This window comes from Dromiciops gliroides, chromosome 4, assembly GCF_019393635.1.
Source record: "Dromiciops gliroides isolate mDroGli1 chromosome 4, mDroGli1.pri, whole genome shotgun sequence".
NCBI lineage: Eukaryota > Metazoa > Chordata > Mammalia > Microbiotheria > Microbiotheriidae > Dromiciops > Dromiciops gliroides.
This window is the reverse complement of record NC_057864.1, coordinates 15,129,539-15,157,478: the sequence shown is the minus strand read 5'-3', so window position 1 is coordinate 15,157,478 and position 27,940 is coordinate 15,129,539. Positions and strand designations below refer to the sequence as shown.

The 27,940-nt window shown below is 48.1% G+C and overlaps 1 protein-coding gene across 2 annotated transcripts in view; it reads left to right on the top strand.

Annotated features, from left to right (window-relative positions):
- The window catches only part of PGM1 (phosphoglucomutase 1), a 76,689-nt gene extending 64,292 nt beyond the window's left edge, over positions 1–12,397 (top strand). For both annotated transcript variants that reach the window (XM_043963218.1, XM_043963217.1), the window contains exons 8-11: positions 2,844–2,979; positions 6,732–6,915; positions 8,506–8,640; positions 11,386–12,397. In XM_043963218.1, the coding sequence (XP_043819153.1) occupies positions 2,844–2,979; positions 6,732–6,915; positions 8,506–8,640; positions 11,386–11,475 (545 nt within the window). In that variant the 3' untranslated portion in view covers positions 11,476–12,397. The remainder of the gene's footprint in view (positions 1–2,843; positions 2,980–6,731; positions 6,916–8,505; positions 8,641–11,385) is intronic.
- Positions 12,398–27,940: the final 15,543 nt, after the last annotated feature.

Sequence of the window (27,940 nt, the reverse complement as noted above, 5' to 3'; positions counted from 1 at the left end):
TAATACGTGGTGGATGGTTGAGTGAATGATTGAATTCTACTCCTCCACTTGCTCTGTGACCCCTGCCTAGCCTCAGTTTCCTATTCTGTAAAAGAGGGCAGCTGACACATTGGCCTTTAAGGACCCTTCTGACCTTGTGTCTGGGGTCCTGTCTAGCCTAGCCTCCCCTGGTCGAATTTAGGAGCCAACTGGCTATTTGGGCAGTAACAGAGCTGTCCTGAGTCTGCAGGATCAATTGCCAAATGACTTTGGGGAAGGGAGAACCCACTGGAGGGCTGCTGGGGTCTCCTCTCCCTGGAAGAGACTGTGGCACTCTGGAGAAGGCACGAGAAGTCCCCTTTAGACATAGCAGCCCTTTCCTGCCCATCACCCTGGTAGGGAGCAGTTCTCCTTTGCATTTTTGTTGGCACCTAGAGCTGGTTCCAGGGTGGCAGCGAGGCACCCTCCCCCCAAATCCTACCTTCATGAGGGTTTTGCAATTTGGGAACTGTTAGGGCTCATCTCCCTGGGCCAGAGTCGATATTGCTCTTGGCCGGGGACCAGGGTCTGTCCTGGTCACAAGGAGCTGATTAGGCAGAAGCTGAGGGACAGGTGCTGGGAGGTGCTGAGTGGACACTATTTCCACGAGGTATGGTCAGGGTCTGTCTGGTGAGAGCACACTCGGGGCAGCGGGTGAGGGGGTGGAGTTTATCATTAACCCAGCAGGGCTCTCAGAAGCGCTTCTGAATTTTACTGGGGTGGGCTGCCATTATTGCATTTGTTTACATCATCTCCCCTGATGGTGTTTTATTGCCAAAGTCAGGGGGCAGGGAAGGGAGCAGGGTAAAGTTCTGGTGTTGCATGTACCCTGTGGTGGCTGCAGCTGGGCACAGGCTTTCAGACGGCTTGGTGAGATCAGTGAGCAACAGCAAACTGAATTTAACTGATTTACGCTGAGTTCAAGGCACTGAGACGTACAGAGATCAGTACGACCGTGCCTGCTCTCAAGAAACTTGCAGTCCTATAGACGACATGTGACAGGGACCTTGAAAGTCATTGAATCCAACCCCCTTGTTTTACAGGTGTAGAAACTGAGGCGCAGGGCAGTACAGTGACTTGCCCACAGTCCCAAAGGTAGAAAGTACCTCCGCATTGCCCCTGTTTGAATCACGAAAGCCTCAAGTCAGAGCTAGGAGAGGCATGAAGGGTCACCTGGTCCAACTTCTTCACTTTGTGGAGGGGGAAACATCCTTCTCTTCCTTCAAGTCCCTCCATGAAGCTCTCCCTGAATATGCTCTTCTCCCACCCAGCCCAAAGTGATCTTCCCCTCCTGGGTCATGGGTCAAAGAGTTGCAACGGAGCTCGGGGCCCCCGAGTCTAACCTTCTTATTTTGCAGACAAGGAAACTGAGGCACAGAGTAGTTTGGTGACTTGCCTAGAGCCACGCAGGTAGTGAGAGAGTGTAGGGTCTCTGGCTCCAAACCCTGACTTCTTCCCACTGTCCCACGCTGCCTGGAACTCTCCAATGCCCTTCTCACATTTGGTGTTGCCTGGAACCTATTTCTGTGGGACCCTCTGCTCTGCCCAGCTCTGCTATTTGACCGCAGACTCCTCGAGGGCAGGAACAGTGCTATTTTCCATCTTCGTGCCCTCGGCGACCCGCACGAGATGCTTTTTTAGAGGTTTATTAAGTGAAATTGAACTGTGAGGTTGGTACTGTAACTGCTCCCATTTTACATGTAGAAACTGGGGCAAGTGACCGGCCTGGGACCACACCGCTACTACAATGTCTGCGGCGAGATTTGAACCTGAGTCTTTGAGACTCCAGACACAGTACTATATACCCAGTCTGCATCATGTGTTTAATAAAGCAACTCTCAAGCATTTATGAAATATATACTATTTGCCAGGTACTGTGCTCTGGCCGCTAGGTGGCGCCACAGTGCATCCAGAGCACCAGCTCTGGAGTCAGGAAGACTCATCTTCATGAGTTCAAATCCAGCTATGAATACTTACTAGCTGTGTGACCCTGGGCAAGTCACTGAACCCTGTTTGTCTCAGTTTCCTCATTTGTAAAATGAGCCGGAGAAGGAAATGGCAAACCCCTCCAGTGTCTTTGCCAAGAAAACCCCAAAAAGGGGTCGCAGAGAATCAGACAGGACTGAAACCACTGAACAACAACAAGTGTTAGGTGCTAGAGATACAGAGATGTTATTCGAAGTTTCTGCCCTCAGCAGGCTTGTTTTCTACCAGGGGAAAACACCAACAGGGTAAATCCCAGGGCTCTAGAGAGGGAGGATGAACAGCTGGGGCGACTCCGGAGGGAAGGTGGCATCTGAACTGAGCTTCTGAGGGAGCGAGGTATTGCAGGAGGATGAGGCAGGACAGTGCATATTTATTAAGCTCCTACTATGTGCTAGGCACTGGGCAGATGAAGAAAGGACAGAAGACTCAAGGAGCCCACGGTCTCATGGAGGAGGCACCATGTGAACAATATGAATAAACAAGATTATCCCCAGGTTAAATTGGGGGTGGTTCAGAGGTCAGGTGCTAGCATTGAGGAGGACCAGGACTTCAGAGGTCACCAAGTCTAACCTACTCATTTTATAAATGAGGAAACTGAGGCAGACAGGGTGGAATGACTGCCCAGGTAGTAACTGTCTGAGGCTGGATTTGAACTCAGGAACATGAGTCTTCCTGACTCTGGGCCTGGTGCTCTGTGTACTGTGGCGCCCCCTGGGCCCCAAACTGGTTAGAGCCCATCTTGTAGTTCGTGCCAGCATGTTGGTGGCTCAGGGCTTTTCCGATCCGGGGACAGACATTGAGTTTCAGCTGGTTTTGATGTCCCTCTGCTTCTCCCCCAGGCTCTGACCACATCCGCGAGAAAGATGGCCTGTGGGCCGTCCTGGCTTGGCTCTCCATCATCGCCAACCGCAAACAGAGTGTGGAAGACATCCTGAAGGATCACTGGCAGAAATTTGGGCGGAACTTTTTTACCAGGTGAGCCCCCCTGCAGGTGACTTAGCGTCCCCACACCACAGCCTGGCCACGAACGACCACCTTCATCCAGCTCCCACCCATTAGGAATCTCAGGCCCCATGGACGGCAATGAAGTCTAGCTCCCCATTACCCATGAACGAGAGCTGAACCCAGTTCAGCTCAGCCGGCAGCGACTGAGTGTTTGTGGTTTTCATTCTCAGGAGAGCTCAAAGATCTTGGGAAGAGGCAGGGTGTAGGCAGAGTCCTCAAAGGAGATGGGGAGACTATCACGCAGGCAGATTTGCTTTAGAGGACAAAGCCGAGGAGAGAATGCTCTGCTCTCTCTGCACCAGATGGGGGAAGTGGGAGTTATCCTGGAGAAGAGTAGTGGTGGTGGCTCTTCCGAGCCCTGATGGCCAATGCCATGTGCAAGGCGGGGGGAAGGGTTGGACTTGTCTGCTTAGCCCTAGAGGGCAGAACAGGATTCATCAAGATTCCAAAAGCAATTATTAAGCACCTACTATGTGCCAGGCATGGGACTAGGTGCTGGGAGTTACGGAGATGAAAACAAAACAGCCCCTGTCTACAGGGAGCTTACAGTCTAATCTGAAGAGCTAACCCATGCACAAATAAACAGGGAATGGGCCAACAAAGTACTGTCAGGTTGGAGGGCCACCAGCAACTGGGGAGAGGTGTATTGGAAAGAACACTGGCTTTGGAGAGTGAGGGGACCCTGGTTCAAATCCTGCTTCTGTCGCCACCTGTGTGACCTTTGGCAAGGCCTCAGTTTCTCTCATCTGTAAAATGAGGAAGTGGGACTAGATGGTTTCTGAGGGTCCTTCTAAATCAATGATCCTGTGATTTGGGGGCACAGGAAAGACCTTGAGCTGAGCCTAGAAGGAGGCTAAGGATTCCATGAGCAATGAGTAGAAGTCCCAGGTATGCTGATTTCAGCCCAAATCAATAACAACATCCTAACCATTGTTGTTGTTGAGTCATTTCCAGCTGTACCCAACTCCATTTGGGGTTTTCTTGGCACAAATACCAGAGTAGTTTGCCATTTCCTTCTCCATCTCGTTTTACAGATGGGGAAACTGAGGCAAACAGGGTGAAATGACTTGTCTAGGGTTGCACAGCCAGTGAGTGTCTGGATTTGAGCTCAGGAAGAAGAGTCTTCCTGACTCCAGGCCCTTCACCCCCACCCCGGCACCCCAGCTGCCTCCCAACCATTAGGAGTGGGCTGCTTCAGGGAGTTGTGAATTTTCTCCCACAGGATAGAGGTCCTCAGGCCCAGGACCCTCTTAAGAATGGGATGCTTCAGGAAAGGGAAAGCCAGATAACCTTTGCCATCCTTTCCAGATGAAGAAATCCATGGGCCCCACCTCCCTGTTTACCCTCTGGTTCTAATCTTGTTTGCATTATTGATGTACCAGGCAACGTAGTAAACATTAGCCAAGTCCTGATAAAGTCACTCTATCACAAATCTAAGAGCTCTCTAGTTATCAGGGTGAACTCCAGCTCTACCTTCCCCAAGGATGCCCCTTCTGAGATCAGGGGAATCATAAAAGCAAAGAGATGGGTATCGTTCCACGCCTCTTCTACTGGGAGCTGGAAGCATGATGAGTTCAAGGGGAAGAGGTCATTTGCGCCCTGACCAGCCTCCTGGCTCTAAGACTCTAAACTATGGTTCATTTAGCCCCGTTGCCAGGACGGTCCTCATTGGCGCATCCTTGGACATTAGAAACATGGCTCTTAACCCATTGACTGCTTGGCACTTAATATTCCTGAATACTACGTGTCTGCAGACAGTAATAATAAACAACCCAGGAAAAATATCACAGCCTGGGAATTTCCAAAAGGATTTGAGATCTAGAAAACGTGCTAGAAATCATGCAGTCAAGTCCCCCGCTGCCGTGCCCAGATCATGCAGCCAGTGGATGGAAAATGTGGGCAGAGAAGCCCATGCAGTGGTGCTGCAGGGACTACAGAAGACACTTGGCTTCAGGCAGTTTTTCCCCCTGATGATAGAAGGAGAGCAGATTCTCAGAACACAAAAATAAAACTCTGCCCAGGCTTTGGTGTGCTTGCCACATTCTTCCGGGCTTGGTTGACCTCCTGGCAAGGGCTCCGTTCACACCATGCAGATGAGTCCTGGGACCATTGGCTACCAAAGTCGGTCCCCAAGAAGAACCTCGCTGACAAAGTGGGAATCTCACCAGCAGAGCTCTGTTCCCTGTGCCCACTTCGGCTAAAGATTTCCTCAGGCAGTATATCAGTTGATAGGAAGTTGGTCATTTCATAGGAGCATAGATTTAGGGCTGAAGGGGAACTTAGAAGTCTTTGAGTCCAACCCCCTTGTCTTAGAGAGGCAACAACCTCAGGAAGGTAAGTGAGTGGTCCAAGGTCACTCAGCTAGTAAGTATCTGAGGCAGGATTTGAACTCAGGTCTTCCTGACCACAGGCACAGTGCTGTGTCCTTTATGCCACCTATCTGTCTGCTATGCCATTTTATTTCTTTACATTAACTTCTCTGGATAATGATAATAAATAGGACAACCCTTTAAAGTTTGCAAAATACTTTATATGCATATGATCCTCACAACAACACTAATAATCTATATAATTATGTCCATTTTATAGATGAGGAAATAGAGGTTCTGAGAGCAAGCTAGCCGGTGTCACAGCGAACAGGGCTCTGGGCCCAGAGTAGGGAAGACCCAAGTTCAAATCTGACCTCAGACACTTGCTAGCTGTGTGACCCTGGGCAAGTCACTTGACCTTTGTTGGCTTCAGTTTCCTCAGCTCTAAGATGGGAACAATAATAGGGTTGTTCTGAGGCCCCAATATTTGTAAAGTGCTTAGCACATAGTAGGCGATTAATAGGTGCTTATTTCCTTCCTTCTTTCCAAGGGCACGCGGTGTTCTTTGAACCCAGTTTTTGACTTCTGGTTGAACCTTGTGTTCACTCTTCATTGTGTTTGTGCCCTTCTTCCATTGTCTTTAACCACTTTTGGGTGGGAGTATATCTTCTATACAGCTTATAGTATTAGGGAGTTGGACTCAATTTCAGGTGAATTTTTTTTTTTTTTTGGTGGGGCATTGAGGGTTAAGTGACTTGCTCAGGGTCACACAGCTACTGTCAAGTGTCTGAGGCTGGATTTGAACTCAGGTCCTCCTGAATCCAAGGCCAGTGCTTTATCCACTGCACCACCTAGCTGCCCCCTTCAGGTGACATTTTAAAAAGTGATACATTTTGCTTTGATAGAATAGTCATCTCTCAGAAACACCCTAAACAAGGCCACTTACAAAATCTACACTGCCCCCGCCCCAAAGAAAACAACCCAGACTGTTTTGTTCACTGACTAACACAAAGGAAGGCTGTCCCCTGGGACCGTTGTGATCAACCCGAGTTTTGCTGACTTTCTTTCCATTGTTGATGTTTGGGGCATCCTACTTTGGGACATGGTTTTTTCACTCAGTATCAGTTCATAGAGTCTTCCCATCCGCAGAAAGACAGGGTGGGCCTTGCTGGCCCCTGGGGTCCTCCCGGCTCTGGGGCTCACTATGAACATCTCCAGGACAACTCCGGTAGCAGACAGGAGGATGGGCATGGACGCCCCTTGTTCTGTTCCCGTGTGGTTTCCATTTCCCCGGCTTGGTCTCGGTCTCTGGAGAGCTTCTCATGCACACAGCTTAGAGTGGGGGGTGTTTGCTGGGGCAGCAACTCCTGGAAGTGATCTGCAGTTACCCCGCGTGTTTGCGCTCTCTGCCAGGTACGACTATGAAGAGGTGGACTCCGAGGGCGCCAACAAGATGATGAAAGACCTGGAGGCCCTGATGTTCAATCGCTCCTTTGTGGGCAGGAAGTTTACCGTGGGGGACAAGGTTTACACTGTGGAGAAGGCGGATAACTTTGAGTACAGTGACCCGGTGGATGGAAGCATTTCAAGAAACCAGGTGGGAACTAGGCTTGGGTGCATGTGTGCATGTGTGTGTGTGTGTGTGTGTGTGTGTGTATGTGTGTGTGCATACGCGTGTGCGTGTGTGCATACCAGTACACAAGCATGTGCTAGAGAGAGGAGAGGCAGAGTGAGAGAGAGAGAGGAGAGACAGAGAAAAAGAAGAACACAGAGAAAAGAGAAACAGGGAAGAGAGGGAGGGAGAGAGAGAGAATGGTGATTATTTCTTTGAAGACCTGAGGAAGGGCCAGAGAGTATTTGGCGGTCCTTCCTTTCTTTTCCTATTATTCTGTTGCAGATCTTTAGCTATTTTTTCAATTTATAAGCATTTATTTTCTCCCCTCCCACACTGCCACCCCACCATTGAAAAGGAAAAAAGAAAAACAGAATTCCGTTGTCTCGACTGTTGCAGCCTCGTCTCACACATTAGGTTTTCAGAGGTTGATTTCAAAGGAGTGTGGGATTTGGAGTCAATCAGTCAATCAATATTTCATCAGCCCTACTGCGTACCAGGCAGAATGACAGCTATAACGGATACATAGGGAGTCCTTTTCCATATTCTTCCCTCTAAGCCTCACAAATATCTTCTGGGTAGATGCTAGAGGTCTAGTGACCCAATTTCATACGTGAAAACTTACCACGGTTAGCACGTCTCCGAGTGTGGGATTTGGATCCAGGCCCTCTTCCCTACAGCCTAGTCTTCTGGTGACTCTGGTGTTTTACCCTCCATTGAAAGTCTGAAGAAAAAAAAAAAGCCTGTGGCTGTGCGGGCCACAGGGGAATGGATCTCTTGGCCTCGGTATATCTGTAAGGCCATTTACTGAGTCATAGAGAAGGGTGAAGTCAAACCTGCAAAGGGAAGATAGATGCTTTGCTCCCCCAAAGTAACAAGACCAGGTGCAAAGAATGGTGAGCAGCAGCAGTGGAGGAGGAAGGGGAGGGGGAGGGCCTGATGGCTTGGGAGTGGAGCCCAGAGGCCGTGGTTCAGCAGATGAGTGTCTCTTTCTGAGGATCTCGAGGGATGTGCACAGGCTGTCATCCCTCCTCCCACAGGTCAGACCAAAGTCTCCCCTTCTTTCATTGAAGCCCCTTGGGTCTCTGTCCCCATCGACAGGAAGAACGGAGCCTCCTCCCTTCATGATGCACTCACCCATCCAAGGAGCTGACCATCACTAGCGGGAGGCAGCAGGTACCTCAGGAGGTGGATGCAGGATAGTACAAGGTCCCTCCCCTCCTCACGGCTTTTGTTTTCGATTGGTGATCATGGTAGTTTTGGGCTCCATGGGTCTCACACCCTGAAGCCTTTGTGTGAGGACCGACTCCAGACCCAAATGATTATAGGTAAGTCACAGGGAGGCCATGAGGAGGGGGAGCCTGGGTGTCATCCGGCCCCTCTTCGGATGTGGCCAGAGACCCGTGGAGGACAGGATGCAGATTGGGGAGACTCTAGGGCCACCAACTAATAAGGAACTCACACTCCTCTTGCCCAAGTGTGGATGAAATGAAGACTCCGAATGAGTCCCCCACCCACCTCCAACCTTTCTCCTCCTCAGCATTTGGGGAGTAATGGCGTGCTTGTGTTTTCTAGGGCTTACGGATCATTTTTGCTGACGGTTCTCGAATCATCTTCCGGCTAAGTGGGACGGGCAGTGCTGGGGCCACGATTCGACTGTACATTGATAGCTATGAGAAGGAGGCGCCCAAGATCTACCAGGATCCCCAGGTAATTCTCAAGTCATCGTGCAGGATGAGTCGATTCAGTTAGTCAACAAGCATTTATTAAACACTTACTGTGTACCAAGGACTGAGGATGCAAAGAAAGGCAGACATAGAGGCCCTCTCTGCCTTCAAGAAGCTCTCATTCTATTGGGGGAGATGGTGTGTAAATCACTATAAATATGGTGGGTAATCTCAGAGGGGAGGTGTTCATACTAGGGGAGAGGGCCCCAGGACAAGGCTCCTCTGTGCTGAACCAGAGCCCATAGAGCGGGCCCAGGAAGCCAGGGGTGCCTCATTCCAGGGCCTCATTCGTTCATTTAGACATTCGGTATTTTCAAGCACCTACTATGTGCCAAGCACTGGGGATAGATACAAAGGAAGGTAAAAGACAATCTCACATTTCAAGGAGCTGCCCATCTAATGGAGAGTTGTAGGACAGTGCCTCCTTGTGTCAAACTGAGATCTGCCTCTCTCCTACAGGTCAGCTCTGCCCCCTCCCCACCCACCACAAAATAGGCTAATCTGTCTCTTGTGTGCCAGCCTGTCAGATCTCTCCATGAACGTTGCTCATTGAAGAGACCGAATGACTCACTTTCATATCCCCAGGGACTGACACGTAATAGACATTTAACGAATACTGGCCTTGATATGCAGTAGATAGAACATGGATCCTGAAGTCAGGAAGAATGGAGTTCAAATTTGACCTCAGACACTTACTAGCTATATGACCCTGGGCAAGTCACTTAACCCTGTTTGCCTCAGTTTCCTCATCTGTAAAACAGGGATAATAATAGCAACCACCAACCAGGACTGTCATGAGGATAAACTGAGGAAATAATTGTAAAGTGCCTGGCACTTTGTAGGTACCACATAAATGTTAGCTATTATTTAGTTATTACTATTATTATTATATGTGTTGTCTCTTTTCCCTCAATAGAATGTAAGCTCCTTCCCCCCAACCTCCCCCCCCCATGCCGCGGGGCAATGAAGGTTAAGTGACTTGCCTAGGGTCACACAGCTAATAAGTGTCAAGCATCTGAGGCTGGATTTGAACTCAGGTCCTCCTGAATCGAGGGCAGGTGCTTTATCCACTGCGCCACCTAGCTTCCCCCAAATGTAAGCTTTTTGAAGGCAGAAACTGTGTTACTTTGGTCTTTGAGTCCCCAGAGCTTAATACAGTGCCTGGAACATAGCAGGGCCTTAATGGCTACCTGTTAATTCATCGATTGATCCCCGCTCCCTCCAGTCTTCTCCCCAATGCATCTAATCTTCAGTCTCTCCCTGCCCACTAGTTCTTTGCCTGATGCCTACACAAACACCCAGCTCTGCCCCATCTTCAGCTAGACCCCTTGAAAGATCTACGTGTCCTCCTCTCTTCTCCTCTCTGTCTCTTCTATCTGGCTCTGAGCTCCTTCATAATGGCCACGTCCAATGGCCTTCCCTCAATCCTCTCCTTAGGCTGTGACCCTTGATCACTATCTCCTCGGGATTTTCAAGACCATAATGCCTCCTGGCTCTCCTCCCACTCACCCTCTACTCCTTCTTTGTCTCCACTGTCATGCCCACTAACTCTGGTTGTCTCCCCTAGCTCTGTCCTGACTCTCTCGCTCAAGACTCCCATGGATCTCCATGCAGGCGATCCCCAGATCCATATAGCCATCCCTAGTTTCCTTTCTATCTCCAATCCCACATCTCCACATCCCAATGGAATGTCCAGGAGACATTTCCAAGTAGAACTCAATATCTTTCCCCAAGATCAATTCCTCTTCTGAACTTCCCTTTCTTTGTTGAGGGCACCACCATCTTCCCAGTCTCCCAGGTTTGAAACGTTGGCATTGTCCTCCACTCTTCATTCTCCATCACCTAGCTGTCAGAATTGCTCTTTCTTTTCCCACACTATCCCTTGCATTTGTCCCCTTCTCCTTACAGAATCACCACCCAGTTCAGGTCATCTTCAACTGGAGGCCTCATTGTGATAGCCTCCTAATTGGTCTTCCGTACTCAGGACTCTCTCTGCTCCAAACCAGCCTCTACACAGCTGCCCAATTGATTTTCCTTAAGCACAAAAAGATATACCGCACATTTATCACTTCTCCACTCAGTAAACTTCAGGGGCAGTTAGGTGGTGCAGTGGATAACAGTGGCCCTGAAGTTGGGAGGACCTGAGTTCAAATCTCACCTCAGATACATACTAGCTTTGTAATCCTGGGTAAGAACCAGAAATGTTCTGGTCCACTGGACCCAGATGGCCCTGGAGGAAAGAGTGAGGTTGGTGACTAATTCCCACCCCCCCACTTATATGAAATTCATTGCAAGCCATGACATCACCCTGATATCATGGTCCTCTTCCTTTCCTCTCTCTTAACCAAATGGCTTTCTTGCTATTTCTCAGATATGACATATCCCCTCTCCTGTTCCCTTTGCTTGGGCTGCCCCACATGCACTCTTTCCTCTTCTGTATCATAGAATCATACATTTACCCAGTAAAATGTAAATAAATGCTTATTGAATTGAATTAATCAGGCATTTATTAAGCACGGGTTAAGCATGATGGGGGTGGGAATGAAAATATGAGAGAGAGACAGTCTCTACTCTTGAGGAACAAGTAGAATGTCCAGCTAGTGTAGCTCAGACCGGGAGGGAAGTCCTTGGACCAGTCCCATTCCTGCAGGTAGAGCTGGTTGGAACATATGGAAATGGGGTGTTCGCAATTTCTCATGCTTGTGTCTCTATCTCTCCCTTCCCCCAGGTCATGTTGGCCCCTCTCGTTTCCATTGCCCTGAAGGTCTCCCAGCTCCAGGAAAGAACTGGCCGCTCTGCACCCACCGTCATCACATAAGCTCTTGTCTGGAGCTTCGCGTCCTGCCACACCGGCGCCTCCGTGCTATGTGGTTTTAAAAACAAGAGAAAATTATGTTTTTACTCAGGCTTTTTATTATCAGTGTTTTCCCCCAAGATGTTAATGTATGTTGACACGGTACTAGAAACAGAAAAAAGTAGAAGCTGTTGTGCTGTGGGTGTGAGCGATTCCATTGCCCTCTCCCCTCTTATGTCCTGCAGATGAAGAGGGGTAGAGCATTGGCTAGAGTACTTGGCTTGGAGGCAGGAAAGTCCTGAGTTTGAATCCTACCTCTGATATTTACTAATTATGTGACCTTGGACAAATCCTTTCCTCCGTCAGGGCCTCAAGGACTTCCTTGGCCCTCATCTGCAAAGTCTGAGGTGGGTTGTGACCTCTCCTGGTGAAGGGACTTTGCATACCAGGGAGGTCCCACAGGAATGAAATCCATTCTTTTCTTCAGTCCAGCACACTTGTGCATGGGATCAAAGACCTAGACAGGAAAGGACTGTGGGTCATTAGCTAATCCAAGCCTTTCCAACATTACCGATGAAAAGATGGAGGCCGAGGGAGGGCATGGGCGCTAAGCCTCAGAGGTGGAGTTTGACTACAGCTTGATGGATGTTGAGCTGCCTTTTGCCATAGGACAAGCTCTGCTGAACCCTTGGGCACCCACGGTCTTCCCTTCACTGTCACATTTCCCAGTGAGTTAATCAAATCATGTGGCTTCTGGTGTTCCTTCCTGAGCATGGGGGAACCACCTCAATTTCCCTTTCTGGTTCTTGTCTGGAAGTGCCACGTTGACATCATGATTTCAGGTGCCTTCTCCTCAATCAGTGTTGATTAATTCCCACCGTGTTTCCTATCATTTGCTCACACAAGTATGGCCAGATATTAAACAGAATTGGGTCCTCTTGCCTGATATGTTGTCTTTGTCCTTCCTCCACCTTCCCTTCCACTCAGAACGCTCCTCTCTGGGGGACAAAATGCCAGAAAACAAAAGGCTGCGGGGAGTTGGGATTCATTTCATCTCCTAACCAGAGTCTGAAATGGGCTCCTCTCCCCTTCCAAAGACTTACACTCTTTGGAGTCACTCTCTCAAATGCTAGCAGGGCTAAGTGCTCCCTTCTGGCTTCCAAGGTAGATCAGCTAAGCTTGACACAATCTCCTGGGAGGCAGGGAAAGGGTGGAAACTTTCTAGGGGAAGAGAGAGAGAGAGAGAGAGAGAGAGAGAGAGAGAGAGAGAGAGAGAGAGAGAGAGAGAGAGAGAGAGAGAGAGAGAGAGATTCATTAAGACATAGCACTAAAATAGTGACCCTTTCTGAAACCACAGTCAGCCAGCCTGGCTACAAGGGCACTGACCAACTTGGCTAATTGGAAGGAAGGAAATAAGTTTTTTGTCTTTTTGAAATAAGCGTTTTTTAAAGTGTCTCCTGTGTGACAGACCCCTTGCCAACCAAGCACTTTATAAACATCTCATTTGATCTTCACAGCTCTGTGAGGGTAAGTACTGTTATCACTATTTTTACAGTTGAGGAAACTGAGGCAAATAGATGGTCTATGATTTGCTAGTAAGTTACTGAGGCTGGATTTGAACTCAGGTCTTGCTGATTCAAGGCCCAGCGCTCTGTCCTCTTTGCCACCTGGTCACCTCCAGTTGGAGGGTCTTCCAGGTACAGGCTTCCATTGTAAGGGGACAGGGCTGTTGGGCAAGTCTTGTTGATTCATTCAGTGAGCATTATTTATCTCATCCAGTCCACTCACAGGCCACCCAGATTCAGACCCTCACCCCTCCTCACCTGGACTTCTGCCACAGCCTCCCAAGTAGTGAGAGAAACTGTTGGAAAGAGCCAACCTGGCATCCAAGATGAGGTTTCCAGTGTTTGATTCAGTGAGCATTTCTTACACTTCGATGACATGCCAAGCACAGTCCTAAGTGGGGGAGATTCAAACACACAAATGTTTATCTGTATCCCTTTTAAAAATCCCCTCGACTCCCTTCTGTGCTTTGTTTTAATGCTTCTTGACAATTTTTTTCTTTTGTGACATTGTGTTGGTGATCTTTTCATTGGTAGAGCAGCTCTGTCTCCTGGTATGTGTTAACCAACCAGCTAGCATCATTGGGCACCTGTGAGAGAGCCAGAGAGTGTCTCATGGTGCTGACCATCTGGCATGGGAGATAAACACATGAGCACAATTAATGAGGAAACAAATTAATCTACACAGTTGGCGCTGTTAAGTGTGCAGACTGCATTTCAAACCTTAAAGGAACTTTAGCTGTGCGGCACAGTGGATAGAGCAACGGACCTGGAATCGGGAAGACCTGTGTTCAAATCGGACCTCAACCACTTCATAGCTGGGTGATCCCAGGCAAGGGTCACAACTCCTCAGTTTCCTTTTTTGTAAAATAGGGGCAATACTAGCACCTGCCTCTCCAGGTAGGTGTGAGAATAAAATGAGATGGGATTTATGAAGCGTTTTACAAACCTTAAAGTAGTATAAAAAGGTCAGTTATCGTTTAGTCTAGCCTACTCATCTCATGCTGCAAAGTGTGCATGTTGGAGGTTCCCTTTAAATATGTATGTGTGTACACACATGCAAATAGATGTGTGTGTGTAGCTAGTATTACAAAAATCCATATAGACGAATATATATGAAAATATATACATATACATACATACGTACACACACACGCACATATATATATATATATATGTGTGTGTGTGTGTGTATATGATGCCAGATCTAGATGACTGAGTGTCTGAGCCTGGGATGATTAGGTCCATGGGGGACGGGGCTCTGCCTGCACACTTTCTCATCTCTACCACAAACTAAGTTCTCAAGAAATGTCTGCTGGGTTGGAATGCATTGAACTGGGAGTCAAGGAAACAGGATTATAGATGTAGAGCCAGTTTTTGAAACATTACTGTAAAAGTCTTGAAGGAAGTATATAGTCCTTCTATTTCACGTTGCCTTATCTCCCAGTTTGATTCATTTCAGTTCGCTACACATTTCTTTTAAAATACCTACAGACAATATGAAATAATTGGGAGTCTACCTTCCAAGACAAACCCAGGGAATATATGAACACAATTAAAAACCTTTTTTTTTTCTCACATGAATATAGAGAGATCTAAACACAAGGAGAAATATTAATTGCTCATAGGTTCACTGATCCAATATGATAAACATGACAATTCTACTCATGTTAATTTACTTAATCAGGACTATACCAATCAAATTACCAAATTATTATTTTAATTGCATTTTTTTTTTTTTGGTGAGGCAATTGGGATTAAGTGACTTGCCCAGGGTCACACAGCTAGTAAGTGTCAACTGTCTGAAGTTGGATCTGAACTCAGGTCCTCCTGACTCCAGGGCCGGTGCTCTATCCACTGCACCACCTAGCTGCCCCCAAATTATTATTTTACAGAGCTAGAAAAAAAGTAACAAAATTCAACTGGAAATCTAAAAAAAATTAAAAATACCAAAGAATTTTTTTGGGGGGTGGGGCATTGAGGGTTAAGTGACTTGCCCAGGGTCACACAGCTAATAATTATCAACTGTTTGAGGCCAGATTTGAACTCAGGTCCTCTTGAATCCAGGGCCAGTGCTTTATCCACTGCCCCACCTAGCTGCCCTTCACTACCCATTTCTTGAGAACCTAGTTTGTGTTAGGGACTCAAAGGTCTGCATATAGAGTCCCAGAGCCCCATCCCCCACCGACCTAATTGTCCTAGTCTTAGACATGTAGGACCTTGGGGACCATCTTTTCCAACCCCCTTATTTTTCAGATGAGGATGCTGAGACTGGAGAGATGAAATGACTCCTCCAAGCTCTCTCAGACAGAGAGCAGAGCAGAAATTCTAACCCAAGCTCCTTAACTCCTATTTTAAAGCACCTTCCACTGGGCCACACTGCCTCTTAGGGAGATGAGGTCCATACACGGAGCAGGGCTGACCGTCGCTGTCGTCATGATAGCCAGCACTTAGAGAAGGTTTGCCGAGTGCATTTGGTCTCATGACAGCCCCGGAGAGAGGGGCCGTTATTACATCCATTTTAGAGAAGACGAAACTGAGGCCAACAAAGGTTATGTGACTTGCTCAGGAACACACAGGGAATGACGGAGGCAGGACTTTTGATTCCAAGGCCAGCACTTCATCTATTGTGTTGCCTAGTTGCCTTGAACTGAAATGGGGTAGGGGGGAGAGAAGAGGAAGGAGGAAGAGGGGGAGGAGGAGGAGGAGAGGGAAGAGGGGAAAGGGGAGAAAGGGGAAGGAGGGGGAGGGGGAGGACAGAAGGATGAATGTGGGGGATGTTACCAATAATTCTAAGAAAGATAAAAGGAAATAACCCAGATTAAATGAAACAACAGAGAACATGTAAAGTGCTTTTTGGACCTTAAAGTTGGGGACTCTTGTGTCCTGGACCCCTTGGATAGTCTGCTGAAGCCTCTGAGCTCTTCTCCAAATCATGTTTTTAACTGCATAAAGTGTAATACCCAGGAGTACGAGGGAACACAGTTATCCAAATATGAAAAAGCCAAGTTTATCATTGTCATGAGTTTTAGCCCAGGGGATGCCCTGACCCCTGGACACTTGGACCTGCCCTGTCCAGGTCCGGAATACAGAGCCCCAGTGGGGGTGGGGGAGACAGGGACGGGGAAGGGGACCCGCAGCCCCAGCCAAGCTTGGCTTGTGAATGTGGTTTGTGAACAGAACTCATTTTCTGTAGGGTGTGGTGGCGATTACAGGGAGGAGGAGATTGTGCTGCAATTGCTTTGGGACAGTCTGGAATTCTTCACCACCCCCTCCCCCCCATCCCCGACAGTGTGCTGGCCAGGTTTGGGGTGGGGGTGGAGGGCTAGCCTCTCCAGAAGACAAAGGCAATGGGCCAGGGGCTTTTCATTGCGGAGACCAGGTGAAAGAAGCGACTCAGACTTGGGGGCTTTGTGTTCCTGTTGGATTCCAAAGGCATCTTTGCCTTGTGTTCTCACAACTTCATCCAGGCAACAGGCATTTATTAAGCTCTTGCTCTGTGATAGGCACTATGTGGGGCAGGGAATACAACTAAAAGGTGGTCCCTGTCTTCAAGGAGCTGACAATCTGATGGGGAAGGTGGGAGCTGAAAAGGGTGGGGAGGGAAGATCTTGGAGGGGCCTTGGTGCCTGAAGCACAGAAGGGAAAGGTTGGCCAACCTGAGTCTCCCCAGAATGGAGGCCCTGTGGGAGGAACTCACCAGTGGTGTCCCAGGGTGAGAAGACTGGCCCCTAGTGGAGGTCAAGAGAGAGAAGACTGACCCCCAGTGGATGGTCAAGAGAGAGAAGACTGGACCCCAGTGGATGTTTAGAGAGAGAGAAGACTGGCCCCCAGTGGATGGTCATGGGTGAGAAGACTGGACCCCAGTGGATGGTCAAGAAAGAGAGAGAAGACTGGCCCCTAGTGGATGGTCAAGAGAGAGAAGACTGGCCCCCAGTGGATGGTCAAGAGAGAGAAGACTGGCCCCCAGTGGATGGTCAAGGGTGAGAAGATCCTGAGGCATGTTCTAGGGTGGAAGACAGCTGAGGGACAATGACAAAGAACCTGGAGTGAGATCTGGAGCTGGAAGGGCCCTTCCACGATTTAATAATAGTGGGAATGGAGGAGAAAACTCATCGGCTCTAGGGTCAGAGTTTGTTTTGTTGGGGAGTTGTTTCAGTTCCGTCTGACTCTGACCCCATTTGGGGTTTTCTTGGCAAAGATGCTGGAGTGGTTGGTCATTTCCTTCTCCAGCTCATCTTCCAGATGAAGTCATCACCTCAACAATGAACCCCAATGAAGTGATGTTCTAGCCTTTATTTGAAGACCTCCAGTGATGGGGAGCTCACTACCGGCTAAAGTGGCCCCACCCCCTTTTAGACAGCTTTGATCCCTTGGAAGCTCAAGCCTCCTCTGACTCTCAGCAGCTTCTCTGCTGATTCTGCCCTCTGGGGCCAACTCAAACAGGCATAATCCCTCTGCCAAATGTCAGCCCTTCAAAAACTCAGAGACACCTCCCGTGTTCCCTGTAAGTCTTCTTTTCTCCAAAATCAGCACGTCCCATTCCTTCAGCTAATTCTCACAGGGTGTAGGGTTCTGTCCCGTCCATCACCAGCCTGGCTGCCCTGATCAGGGCCCACCCTCTTCTGGCAATGCAGCCCGCTGGGCATTTATCAAACAGTGATTCTGTGCCAGGCACTGGGCTGGGCACTGGGCATACAGCTTGTACACAGGGACTCAAATTAAAAATACATTCACAGTCATTTTGGAGAAGGGGAGAAGGTCCAAACAATTGGGGCAAAACAGGAGAGGAAGCACAGTGACTGTTGGCCTTGGAGCTGTGAAGATCTTAGTTTGAATCCTGCCTCAGGCACTTTCTAGTTGTATGACTCTTGGCAAGTCATTTAACCTCTGCTTGCCTCAGTTTCCTTAGATGTAAAATGGGGATATCTCTCAGGGTTGTTGTGAAGATTAAATAATAATTATAAAGTGCATGCTATGGTGTCTGGGATATAGTAAGTTCTATATAAATTCTAGTTGGTATTTTATTACAGTGCTTTGCAGACCTGCAAAGTGCTACATGGGGTAGCTAGGTGCCACAGTGGATAGAGCCCCAGGCCTGGAGTCAGGAAGACCTGAGTTCGAATCCAGCCTCAGACACTTGCTGGTTTTGTGACTCTGAATTAGTCACTTCATCCTGTTTACCTCCGTTTCCTCTTCTGTAAATGAGCTAGAGAAGGAAATGGCAAAACACTCCAGGATCTTTGCCAAGAAAGCCCCAAATGGGGTCATGAAGAGCTGGAGATGACTGGAATGACTCAACAATCACAAAGTGCTATGTAATTATGAGCTATTAGGGGTGGTCCTTAATCAAATAATAATAGCATAATGTTAAGTTCTGTGTGAAAGTAAGGGACCACAAAGCCAGGCCTTCAGCTATAAGCAAACAAAATACACCTTAAGTGATGACTTGCAGTTGGACGGAAGGAGCACCCAGATTGGGTCCTTCAGCACCTCCCTCTTGGACAGGCCCTGGGGGTAACCTATGAGTGGGAAGAAACCCATCAATAGTCTGGGTGGCCTCTGGGAAGCCCTGCTGCACGTCCAATGATGCTCGGCAGCTCTCTGAAGCAACTCATCTTTTCTCGAAACAATATTTTCCTGTTGATGGACGCCATCTCTAAAGAATCATAATATCAGAAGAATGTAAGAGTGATGGAGAAATGTGTGATGCTGTGGTGGAATGTGTTGACTCTGGAGTTCGAAGAGCCTAGTTTAAATTTGGTTTTGTCATTCACCACCTGTGAAACTTTGGGCAAGCCACTTCATTTCTCTGAGCCTCAGTTTTCTTATCTGTAAATCAACCAAACTTGTCCAATCTCTTCCTAGGTCATGGCTTCTCCAGTCTTTCCAAGTTGTGTTCTGGTTTTTATATGTTTTGGTCTCTGGTCCCTTTGAGTTGAAGTGACTGCCAGTGATCACACAGCCATTGTCAGATATTCAAGTTTCAACCTGGATTATATTATTATTATTTGCAGGGCAATGAGGATTGAATGACTTGCCCGGGGTCACAGAGTTAGTAAGTGTCAAGGGTCTGAGGTCATATTTGAACTCAGATCTTCCTGAATCCAGGGCCAGTGCTTTATCCACTGTGCCACCTAGCTGCCCCAATAGAGTTTTTTTAATGCTTCTATATATCCTTGTTCTATCCCCAGTTTAAACCAACAGTGTCCCAGTCCATGAAATGCTGCCCAACCCTCTTTCACATCATCTTGTTACCAAGAATAACATGATGCCTTTCACACTGACAAAGGCTGAGATCCCAACCTTTCTACAACCAACACACAATTACATGGTGGTGGTATGGGTGTCTACATAAGCATGAGATATGGGTCTGTGGTTCTATGTGTTCTGGGTTTTGTCTTAAGGGAAGAAACACCTGTAAGACTTCTGCTATTTCTGAAGACTAAAATAGAGTATCTCATCTATATAAGTTGAGGCTGCTCTTTCTCCAATGCTTGCTTCAAATGCTTGCATGCCGTCAACCAAGCAGTCAGTCAACAAACATTGCTTATGCACTTACTATGTGCCTGGCAGTACTAAGTGCTGGGGATAGAAGGAAAAGGCAGAAGTGGGGCCTGCCCTCAAGGGGCTTATACCCCAATGGGAGAGACAACATGTGAGTAGGAGATACATAGAGTGATGGGGGGTGGGGGTGGGGAGGTCTGGGGAAGGCCTCTCACAGAAGGCAGAGTTTGAGCTGAGGCCTGAAGGAAGTCAGGATTTCTAGGAGAGATGGAGAGTCTTTTCCACTCTGAGGTGGCCCTAGTTGTTAGGGAGCTCTTCCCTGCAGGGCAGCAGATCACAGTGACATGAAGCTCTCATGGAGGAGTTTCCCCCTTACCTGGCCCAGCACCAGGCCTCTGTGCTCCTTCCTGGTCATCTCCATACCCAGCTGCCTCCCCCATCCTCTCCCCTTCCCCCAATCCCTCCCTTTCCCCCTTCTCCTCCCCTCCCCCTTTCCCTTCCCCTCCCCCTCCCTGCCTCCTCCTCCTCCCCTTCTCTTCCCTCTCCCCTTCCCCTTTCCCCAGGTCCCCATCATGTAGTGTCTTCCCCTGTCAGAACATCCTTGGGAGCACAGAATGTCTTGGCTTTGTGTTTATACCCCAGTTCTTAGCACAGAGCTTGGTATACAATAAGCACTTAATAATGCTTTACGTATCCATCTGTGTGACCCTGGCCAAGTCACTTGACATTAGAAGGACCCTGCATGTTTGAATTCTTGAATCCCTTATCTGTGACACACCTGCTGAGTCACCTTCTGTCTGAGCACCTCACTCCTCTTCCCCCCTGTACCCCACTTCTCAGGAAGAGTCTTCTTCTTTGGGGCTGCTCCAGTTGTTGGGGAGGCAGAAGCCATGTCCCATGCTGATCCTTCTCTTCTCTAGCCCAAGCAGCCTGTTCTTCACATGTAAAAAAAATGTAAAGGGGCAGCTAAGGGTGAGGTGGATAGAATGCAGGTTTGGAAGTCAGGAAGACCCAAGTTCAAATCCAGCCTCAGACACTTACTAGCTGTGTGACCCTGAGCAAGTCACCTAATCCTCTTTGCCTCAGTTTCCTTACCTATAAAATGAACTGGAGAAGGAGATGGTAAACCACTCTAGTACCTTTGCCAAGAAACCCCCAAATGGGGTCACAAGGAGTTGGATGAGACTGAACAATATGAAGAGTACCAATAACTCAGTGGATCATTAATTCCTGGTAGGAGGTGACATCAGAGCCTGTGCTGAAAGTAGGGATTCTATGAATGGGAGGTGAGGAGTGTGTGTGTGTGTGTGTGTGTGTGTGTGTATGCACACTCAATGCTCACTTGTGCCAAGACACATAATCCGACCCCTAGTTTTACCAATGAGAAAGCAGAGGCCAGAGGTGGAGGGCAGTGGTCCTCTGATCCTAGATCCAGGGTGGGCTAAGGTTTGATGCTTTCCTCTTGTGTACTAATTATCTTCGTTTCCTTTCCAGGTCTAGTTAATCTTTGCAATCCCTTGTGTAACAGTGGAAGGCTTAGCTAGCTGGGGCCCCCTCCTAGCCTGGACTCCCCAGTGGTCTGGTCCTGGGTGTTCTGCCTCTGTTGAAGGGGAGGGGATGTACTTCCCCCTTCCTTTACTCTTCAGAATTCGATACGGATGAAATCCGAGTTCTAGAGTACTGAAGTGAGTGGGTGTGACCTCTCTTCTGTGGGTCTCAGCTTCTCCACCTATAAAGTAACAGAGCTGAACGAGATGGCCTCCAAGAGTCCTCCCAACTCTAAGCCCGCTGTCCAAATCCTGTGGTCCCATGTGAGATCTTGGACACCCTGCGGCTCTGAGCTTTCTTCTAGTTCTGGGTTCATGATTCTATGACAAACAAGACTAATCCATTGACAGGCAACTCCCTCCCCACACCCACCCTCAGAGGAATGAAAGGCTTGATCATGCCCGGGATATTGCCCTCCAATCAAGATAAAGAGATCCCTGGAACTCACCCAGGGTGATTTTCAAAGTTGTTCCCTACTGTGCACCCATTTGCTGCCACGCCTCACCCTAATGGGCCAGGTCTTCCTGGGAAGCGGGAAACTGTTGCTTTCTCCAGGGTGTTGGATCCACTTCAGTCCAATCACTTATTTATTTTGCACAGGAGTAGGTGCTGGCACCGGGGGCCTGTTGGCTCTGCTGCTTGGGCCCTTCTCTTCTTAGGGTGTGGGAGCTCTGCGCTTACCTGTTGCATCGGTGAGTGTCAGAGGCGGAGCTATGGAGGAGTTTGAAGATGTGACAGGCTGAAGGGGCAAGGGCTGGTACCAAGCAGGCCAGATGGAGATGGTAATGAAAGGCCCATGTTACTCTTAGGGGTGTCTTCCCTTTTAACATGAGGGCTCATCCAGAGAGAGAGCCAACATTGGAGAGCAATGACTGCCATCTTCGAAGCCCAGGTTTCTTTCCCACACTCAATGTATTCTCTCTCTTTATCTCTCTGTCTCTCTCTCTACCCCGCTCCTTCCCCCCTCCTCCTCCTCTTCCTCCTCCTCCTTCTCTCTGTCTCTCTTTCCCCTTTTTCTCCTCTCCCCTTCCCCTTCTCTTTTCTTCTCCCTCTGTCTCCTCTTTTTCCCTTTCCCTCGCCCCTCCCATCCAGTCAGTTGTTGAGTCCTGTCAGGGTTATCTGTCCCCACAATGCACCATGCATCCTCTTCCCATTCTCTTCATTCTTGAAAGCACCATCACAGTGCAGCCCTCTTACTTACTTTTCGCCTGAGCTTTGGTATAGGCTCCTCCTTGGTGTCTGTGCCGGCGTCTCCCCTTCCAATCTATCGTCCACTCGGCTGCAGAGATGACGCTCTTAAAGCTCATCTGATCCCGTCCTGTCTCTACTCAGGAATCTCCGGGGCCTCCTTCTCATCCCTAGGATAAGACATGGAGCCTCTCAGTCTGGCTCCAGCTCATCTCTCCAGCATAATTCCATATCCCCTTCCCTCGTGCCCTCCACATCACAGCCAGACTAGCCTGGTAACTGTTCCAAGTACAGGACATCTCATCTCCTCCCTCAAGAGTGGTTGTGAGGACCCAAGGAGACAGCTTACATAAAACTTAGGCAACTAATGCTTACTAAGCACCTACGATGTGCCAGGGACTGTGCTAAGCACTCGGGAGGCAAAAGGCAAAAGAACAAAATAGAATAACTGCCCTCAAGGATCCTGCAGTCTAATGGGGGAGACACCATGCAAACAACTTGGTACAGACAAGCTCTGCAGGATAATTTGGAGGTAATGAGAGAAGGCAGCAGCCTTGGGGGATGGGATCAAGAAAAGCTTCTAGGAAAAGGTGAGATTTAAGTTGATACTTGAAGGAAGCCCGGAAGTGGGGAGGTGAGGCATGAGAAAAGTCCACAGGAGATGAGTAAAGGAGAATGAGAAGCAGTGACCTGCTAGGGAAGAAGAGAACCAGGAGAGAGAAGTGTTATGGGAAGAAAGGGGGGAGTGAGTAAAGGGAAGAACAGGCTGGTGGCCAGTAAGAGAAGGAGTGGAGGAAGATCAAGAAAACTCAGTGGCAATAGATGGAGCTCCTTGTGTGAGAGATAGCCCGGAGGCCAGTGTTGGCAGCAGTGCAGAGCATGTGGGCAGTGGGGGAAGTGAGGAGTAACAAGTCTGGGGAGGTAGGAAAGGTCCAGGTTAGATTAGGAAGGGCACTGAATGCCACAGAGAATTTATTTTTGGTCCTGGCAGGACCAGGGAGCCACTGGAGTTTGTTTAAATAGGGCAGGGTGACATGGTAAGACCCGTGCTTTAGGAAGGTCATTGGGACAGCTGAGTAGAGTACAGACTGGCATGAGGAGAGACTTTGGGCAGGATACCAAACAGTAGGCTATCACAACAGTCCAGGCATAAGGTGATGAGACCCCCAACCAATAAGGGAGCCATATCAGAGGGTAGAAAGGTGCATATTCAAGAGATGTTTGAAAGGTAGAATTGACAAGACTTGGCAACAGATTGGATATGGGGGTTGAGAGAACGTGAGTCTAGGATGAAACCAAGGTTGTCTGGGGGACTCAGAAGATGGTGGTCACCTTGACAGTAATGGAGAGATTAGGAAAAAGCAAGGTCTTTCTGGGGGAGAAAAGAGTAGGTTCAGTTTTGGACATGTTGAGTTTCAAGTGTCTATAAGCCATTCAGAGATGGTTGGAGATGTGAGGGTAGAGATCGGGAGAGAGGTTAGGGCTGGATAAGTAGATCTGGGAATCATTAGTATAGAGATGACAATTAAAACTACAGGAGTTGAAGGAATTATCAAGTGAAAAAGTATGGAGGGAGAAGGGAAGGGAGCCCGGGGCAGAGCTTCGTGGGACACCCACAGTTATTGGACATGACCTGGACTCAGCAAAGGACTCTGCATGCCCAAGAAAGGGTAGTGTTGCAAAGAAGGAGAAGAAGGTGATTAGGAGGGTCAAAGGTTTCAAGGAGCTCAGGAAGGATGAGGATGGAGAAGAGGCAGTAGATTTGCCAAATGCACCAATAACTTTGGAGAGAATAGTTACAGCTTTGTCTGGTATCTTGAGTAGGAGTGAAAGCATTGGACTGAGGGAACGCTACAAGATTGAGTCTTATCAGAGCAAGATTGTCCATAGGTTAAAGGATCCCAGGAGAGTCAAGAGAAGAGGACAGTGTAGAGGTGAGCTGGTTCACCCAATGAGCAAGGTGGGGAAGGGAGAAAGGCATAGCTGGGGAAGGGGCAAGGGCTTGGGAAAGGGCTGAGAGTGTCTGATTGTTCTCTATGCCTTAAGTTTGTTCCTGCTCCAATCCATCTGCTACACCGCTTCCAAAGGAATTGTCCTAAAGCATAATTTTACTATATGATTCCCTTTCCTAATAAACTACAATAACTCTCTATTACTTCTTTACTGAGTCATTTCTGTTTTTTTCAGTTGTGTTCAACTCTTCATGACCCTATTGGGGGTTTCTTAGCAGAGATACTGGAGTGGTTTGCCATTTCCTTCTCCAAATCATTTTACAGGTGAGAAAACTGAGGCAAACAGGGTAAAGTGACTTATCCAAGGTCATACAGCTTGTTTTTTTTTTCCGGGGCAATGGGGGTTAAGTGACTTGCCCAGGGTCACACAGCTAGCAAGTGTCAAGTGTCTGAGGCCAAATTTGAACTCAGGTACCCCTGAATCCAGGGCCAGTGCTTTATCCACTGCGCCATCTAGCTGCCCCCATACAAGTTTGTTAATATCTGAGGTCAGATTTGAACTCAGGAAGATGAGTCTTCCTGACTCTAGGTCCAGCACTCTAGCCATGTTCTCTGCATTGGCTTGAATGCCCTATGGGTCAAGACCCCATCCCTAGGCTCTTCAGGTGCTCCCTTCCCTGGCCAAGCCTCCCACAGGTGTGCTGCTTTTCTCTATCAAAAACAAGTTCTTTGAGGTCAAGGACAACCTTGCTTTTTTATTTGAACCCTGACTTCCTAGCACAGGAAGTGGCAGGGGGTTAAGTGCTTAATAAATGCCTTTTCAATCCTTTTTCTACAGTGGCAGGGTGGTGTAGAGAGCAGGGTCGTTCCCCCTCTCCTGTTTGTCCTCCTCCTACAGAGTTATTGTTTAGATGTGTTTCCCAAATAAACATGCTTTTGTACTGGGAAGTCATATCAAAATTCTCTCTTTTTTTAAAAGTCATGAACCCCCAGCCAGAAACGGTGCTCTGACAAAACACCTCAGTATTTGGTCTCTCTCCTTCTCTGGGGACATCCCTGCCATTGCCTCCTCCCAATTACATTTCCTGAAAATACATCCAAGCTAGCAAATACCTGTGGTTAACACTGTTTATAAAGACAAAGTAAATGTTTAAAACAAAGAAAGGTAAACAGATTTTCCTTGTGTCTAGGAGGAAAAGGCTTAAGGCTTATATAAGGAAGCCCAAGGAGAGAAAGCAGATACAGCTTGCATTGGGGTCTGAAGTCTGCGTGGGAAGGGGCTTCAGCAATGCAGCATCAGCACCGATGAGGCTCATGCCTAATTGGTCCAAACATTCTTACTGCTGGAGTCCCCATCCTTTGCAGCTCCAAGTGACTGCAGTTTCTCACAGACTCCCTTTCTTCAGCTTCCAGTTTCTTTTATGAGTCTTGGCAAGAGTTGGCCTCCTCTGCAAGGCTCAGGATCCCTGGACTTACTGAACTACCTTTGAAAGGTCACCAGGGAGCATGGCCGATCATTGCTCATTCGATGGTAGTGCTTCCTTTCTCAGGCACTGGAGACGATTGTTTTTCTCTCTAGATGGATTAGTTCAATGGCTTCGATTTTTACAGCTAGTTTAACACCTTGCTTTCATTCCCTTTGCTGTATGTGGTCCTCCACTGCCTTGGGCTACGTGGTGCCCCATCTTGGGGTCCCACTCATTTCCTAGAACCTCTCTTTCTGCACTATCGTGCCCCTACTTGCCTCCTCTCCTCCCCTCCTCATTTAAGTTTGGCATCATCCTCATGTGCTCTGGGAATGGAGATGACTGCTCTGGGGGATGCACTGTCACCCACTGGCAACGTCATGCTCACATACACCAACTGACTTTGCCCCATGACTCTGACAGAATTCCTAGTTCCAAATATGAAGAGAGGATGATAGAATCATAGTAAAGCTGAAAGGACCCTTGGGGGTTCTCTAGTCCAATCTCCCCACTTTACAGTCAAGTTTAAGGGAGAGGTTCCTCCCAGCCATCAGCTTAGTCGATGTAATCATAGGATTTTAAGGTGTTACTAATATGTTAACACTTTGGGAAAGGTGAAGACCTTAGCTGAATTAGGGAGGGAGCACCTTATTGTCTAGCAGAAGATGGGTACATCCTCGGATGACCTTATATGATTGTTTGCTGGCTCAGGGAGGGGGTGGGGAGTGAAAGAAGGATAAAAATTGGAACCTAAAACTATAAATAAATAAATCAACATAAAAAAGTCAAAGGAATTCGAGAGCTTGCATGACCTAGCCCAGGGAGCCAGGAGGAGAAAAAGAACCCAGCTCCCTGGAGGGAAATAAATCATGACAGTGACTTTCTTGTCCTTCCTTCCTACCACCCACCATCCATGGCATCTTCAGGAGAGCTACTTGCTGTGTGTGTGTGTGTGTGTGTGAGAGAGAGAGACAGAGACAGAGACAGAGAGAGACAGAGACAGAGACAGAGACAGAGACAGAGAGAGACAGAGAGAACTCATTAGCAGTTAGTTTATCAATTTGTTCAAAGCTCAGCTGATAGAGCAGAGACACTTAGTTTGAACAGACATGTATTTGGAGAGTCAAGTACTCAAGGAAAGAAGCAGCTTCAAGGGTGACTTGGCAGCAGAGCCAGCTATGGGCTCAAGTAGTCCTAGAATAAAGAGTTGAGCTGCAGGGAGGATTCTATAAAGAGAGAAAAGACAGCGTCAGCTAGGTGGCACAGTGGATAAAGCACCAGCCCTGGATTCAGGAGGACTTGAGTTCAAATCCGGCCTCAGACACTTGATACTAGCTATGTGACTCTGGGCAAGTCACTTAACCCTCACTGCCTTGCCAAAAAAAAAAGAAAAGAAAAGAAAAGAAAAAGAAAGAAAGAAAGAAAAAGAAAAAAAAAAGACATTCAGGTATTGTAGTTCTGTAGTTCAACTGGAGTTTTGAGTTTCTTTGGCTATACATGTTGCCATTGTGGTAACTCACTCCATCTATACTCTAAGTATGTGTCTACTCTTCCCAAAGATGTTGTATGTAGTTGGGGCAAGAGTTTGGGAGGGGCAATATTTTATAACTATCATTTTAGTATACCATCTTAGTAAATGTCTTTGCTAAAAGCTGTTAGTGGTTGACCATTAATAGGAAGTATACTTATGGGGGCTCATAAGCTATAATTAGAGGAGTAGAGACTTACCTGCATGTTTTCCTTTGAATCTTGAGAGCAGCAGCCACCCTTTGGGAACCAATCGTGTATGTGAATGCAAGTTGGAGGAGCGGCTTAGAGGTCATACTACACAGGGCAACTGAGGCTCGGGGAAATTAACTGACTTTTCAGTTCACACCTATATTAAGTATCAGAGGAAGACCTTCAACCCAGGTCACCGTGCTGCAGAGGCTATTCTTTCTCTGCTGTGCCACATTGTCAGGTTCTTATTCCCAGGGGACAGTTTGTGACTGTGAAGTGCCTTGAGGCAGGTGCATGGGTTAAATGCCCCCTACCATTTGTTCCATGGCCCCACAGCCCCATGTAACCTCTTCCTTAGCTCCACACTGCCCCCTGAGAGCCACACTGACAGCAGTGCCCACTGGACACAAATCAAGACAGGATGTTCTTCCATTCACCGTTGCAATGATTTAATCTCCAAACACTGGGTGCATTCAGATTCCAAGATGGCTTCATCTCTGAAGCTCTTTGAGTAAGTGCTCTACTGTTAAGTTACCTCTTGGGTTTT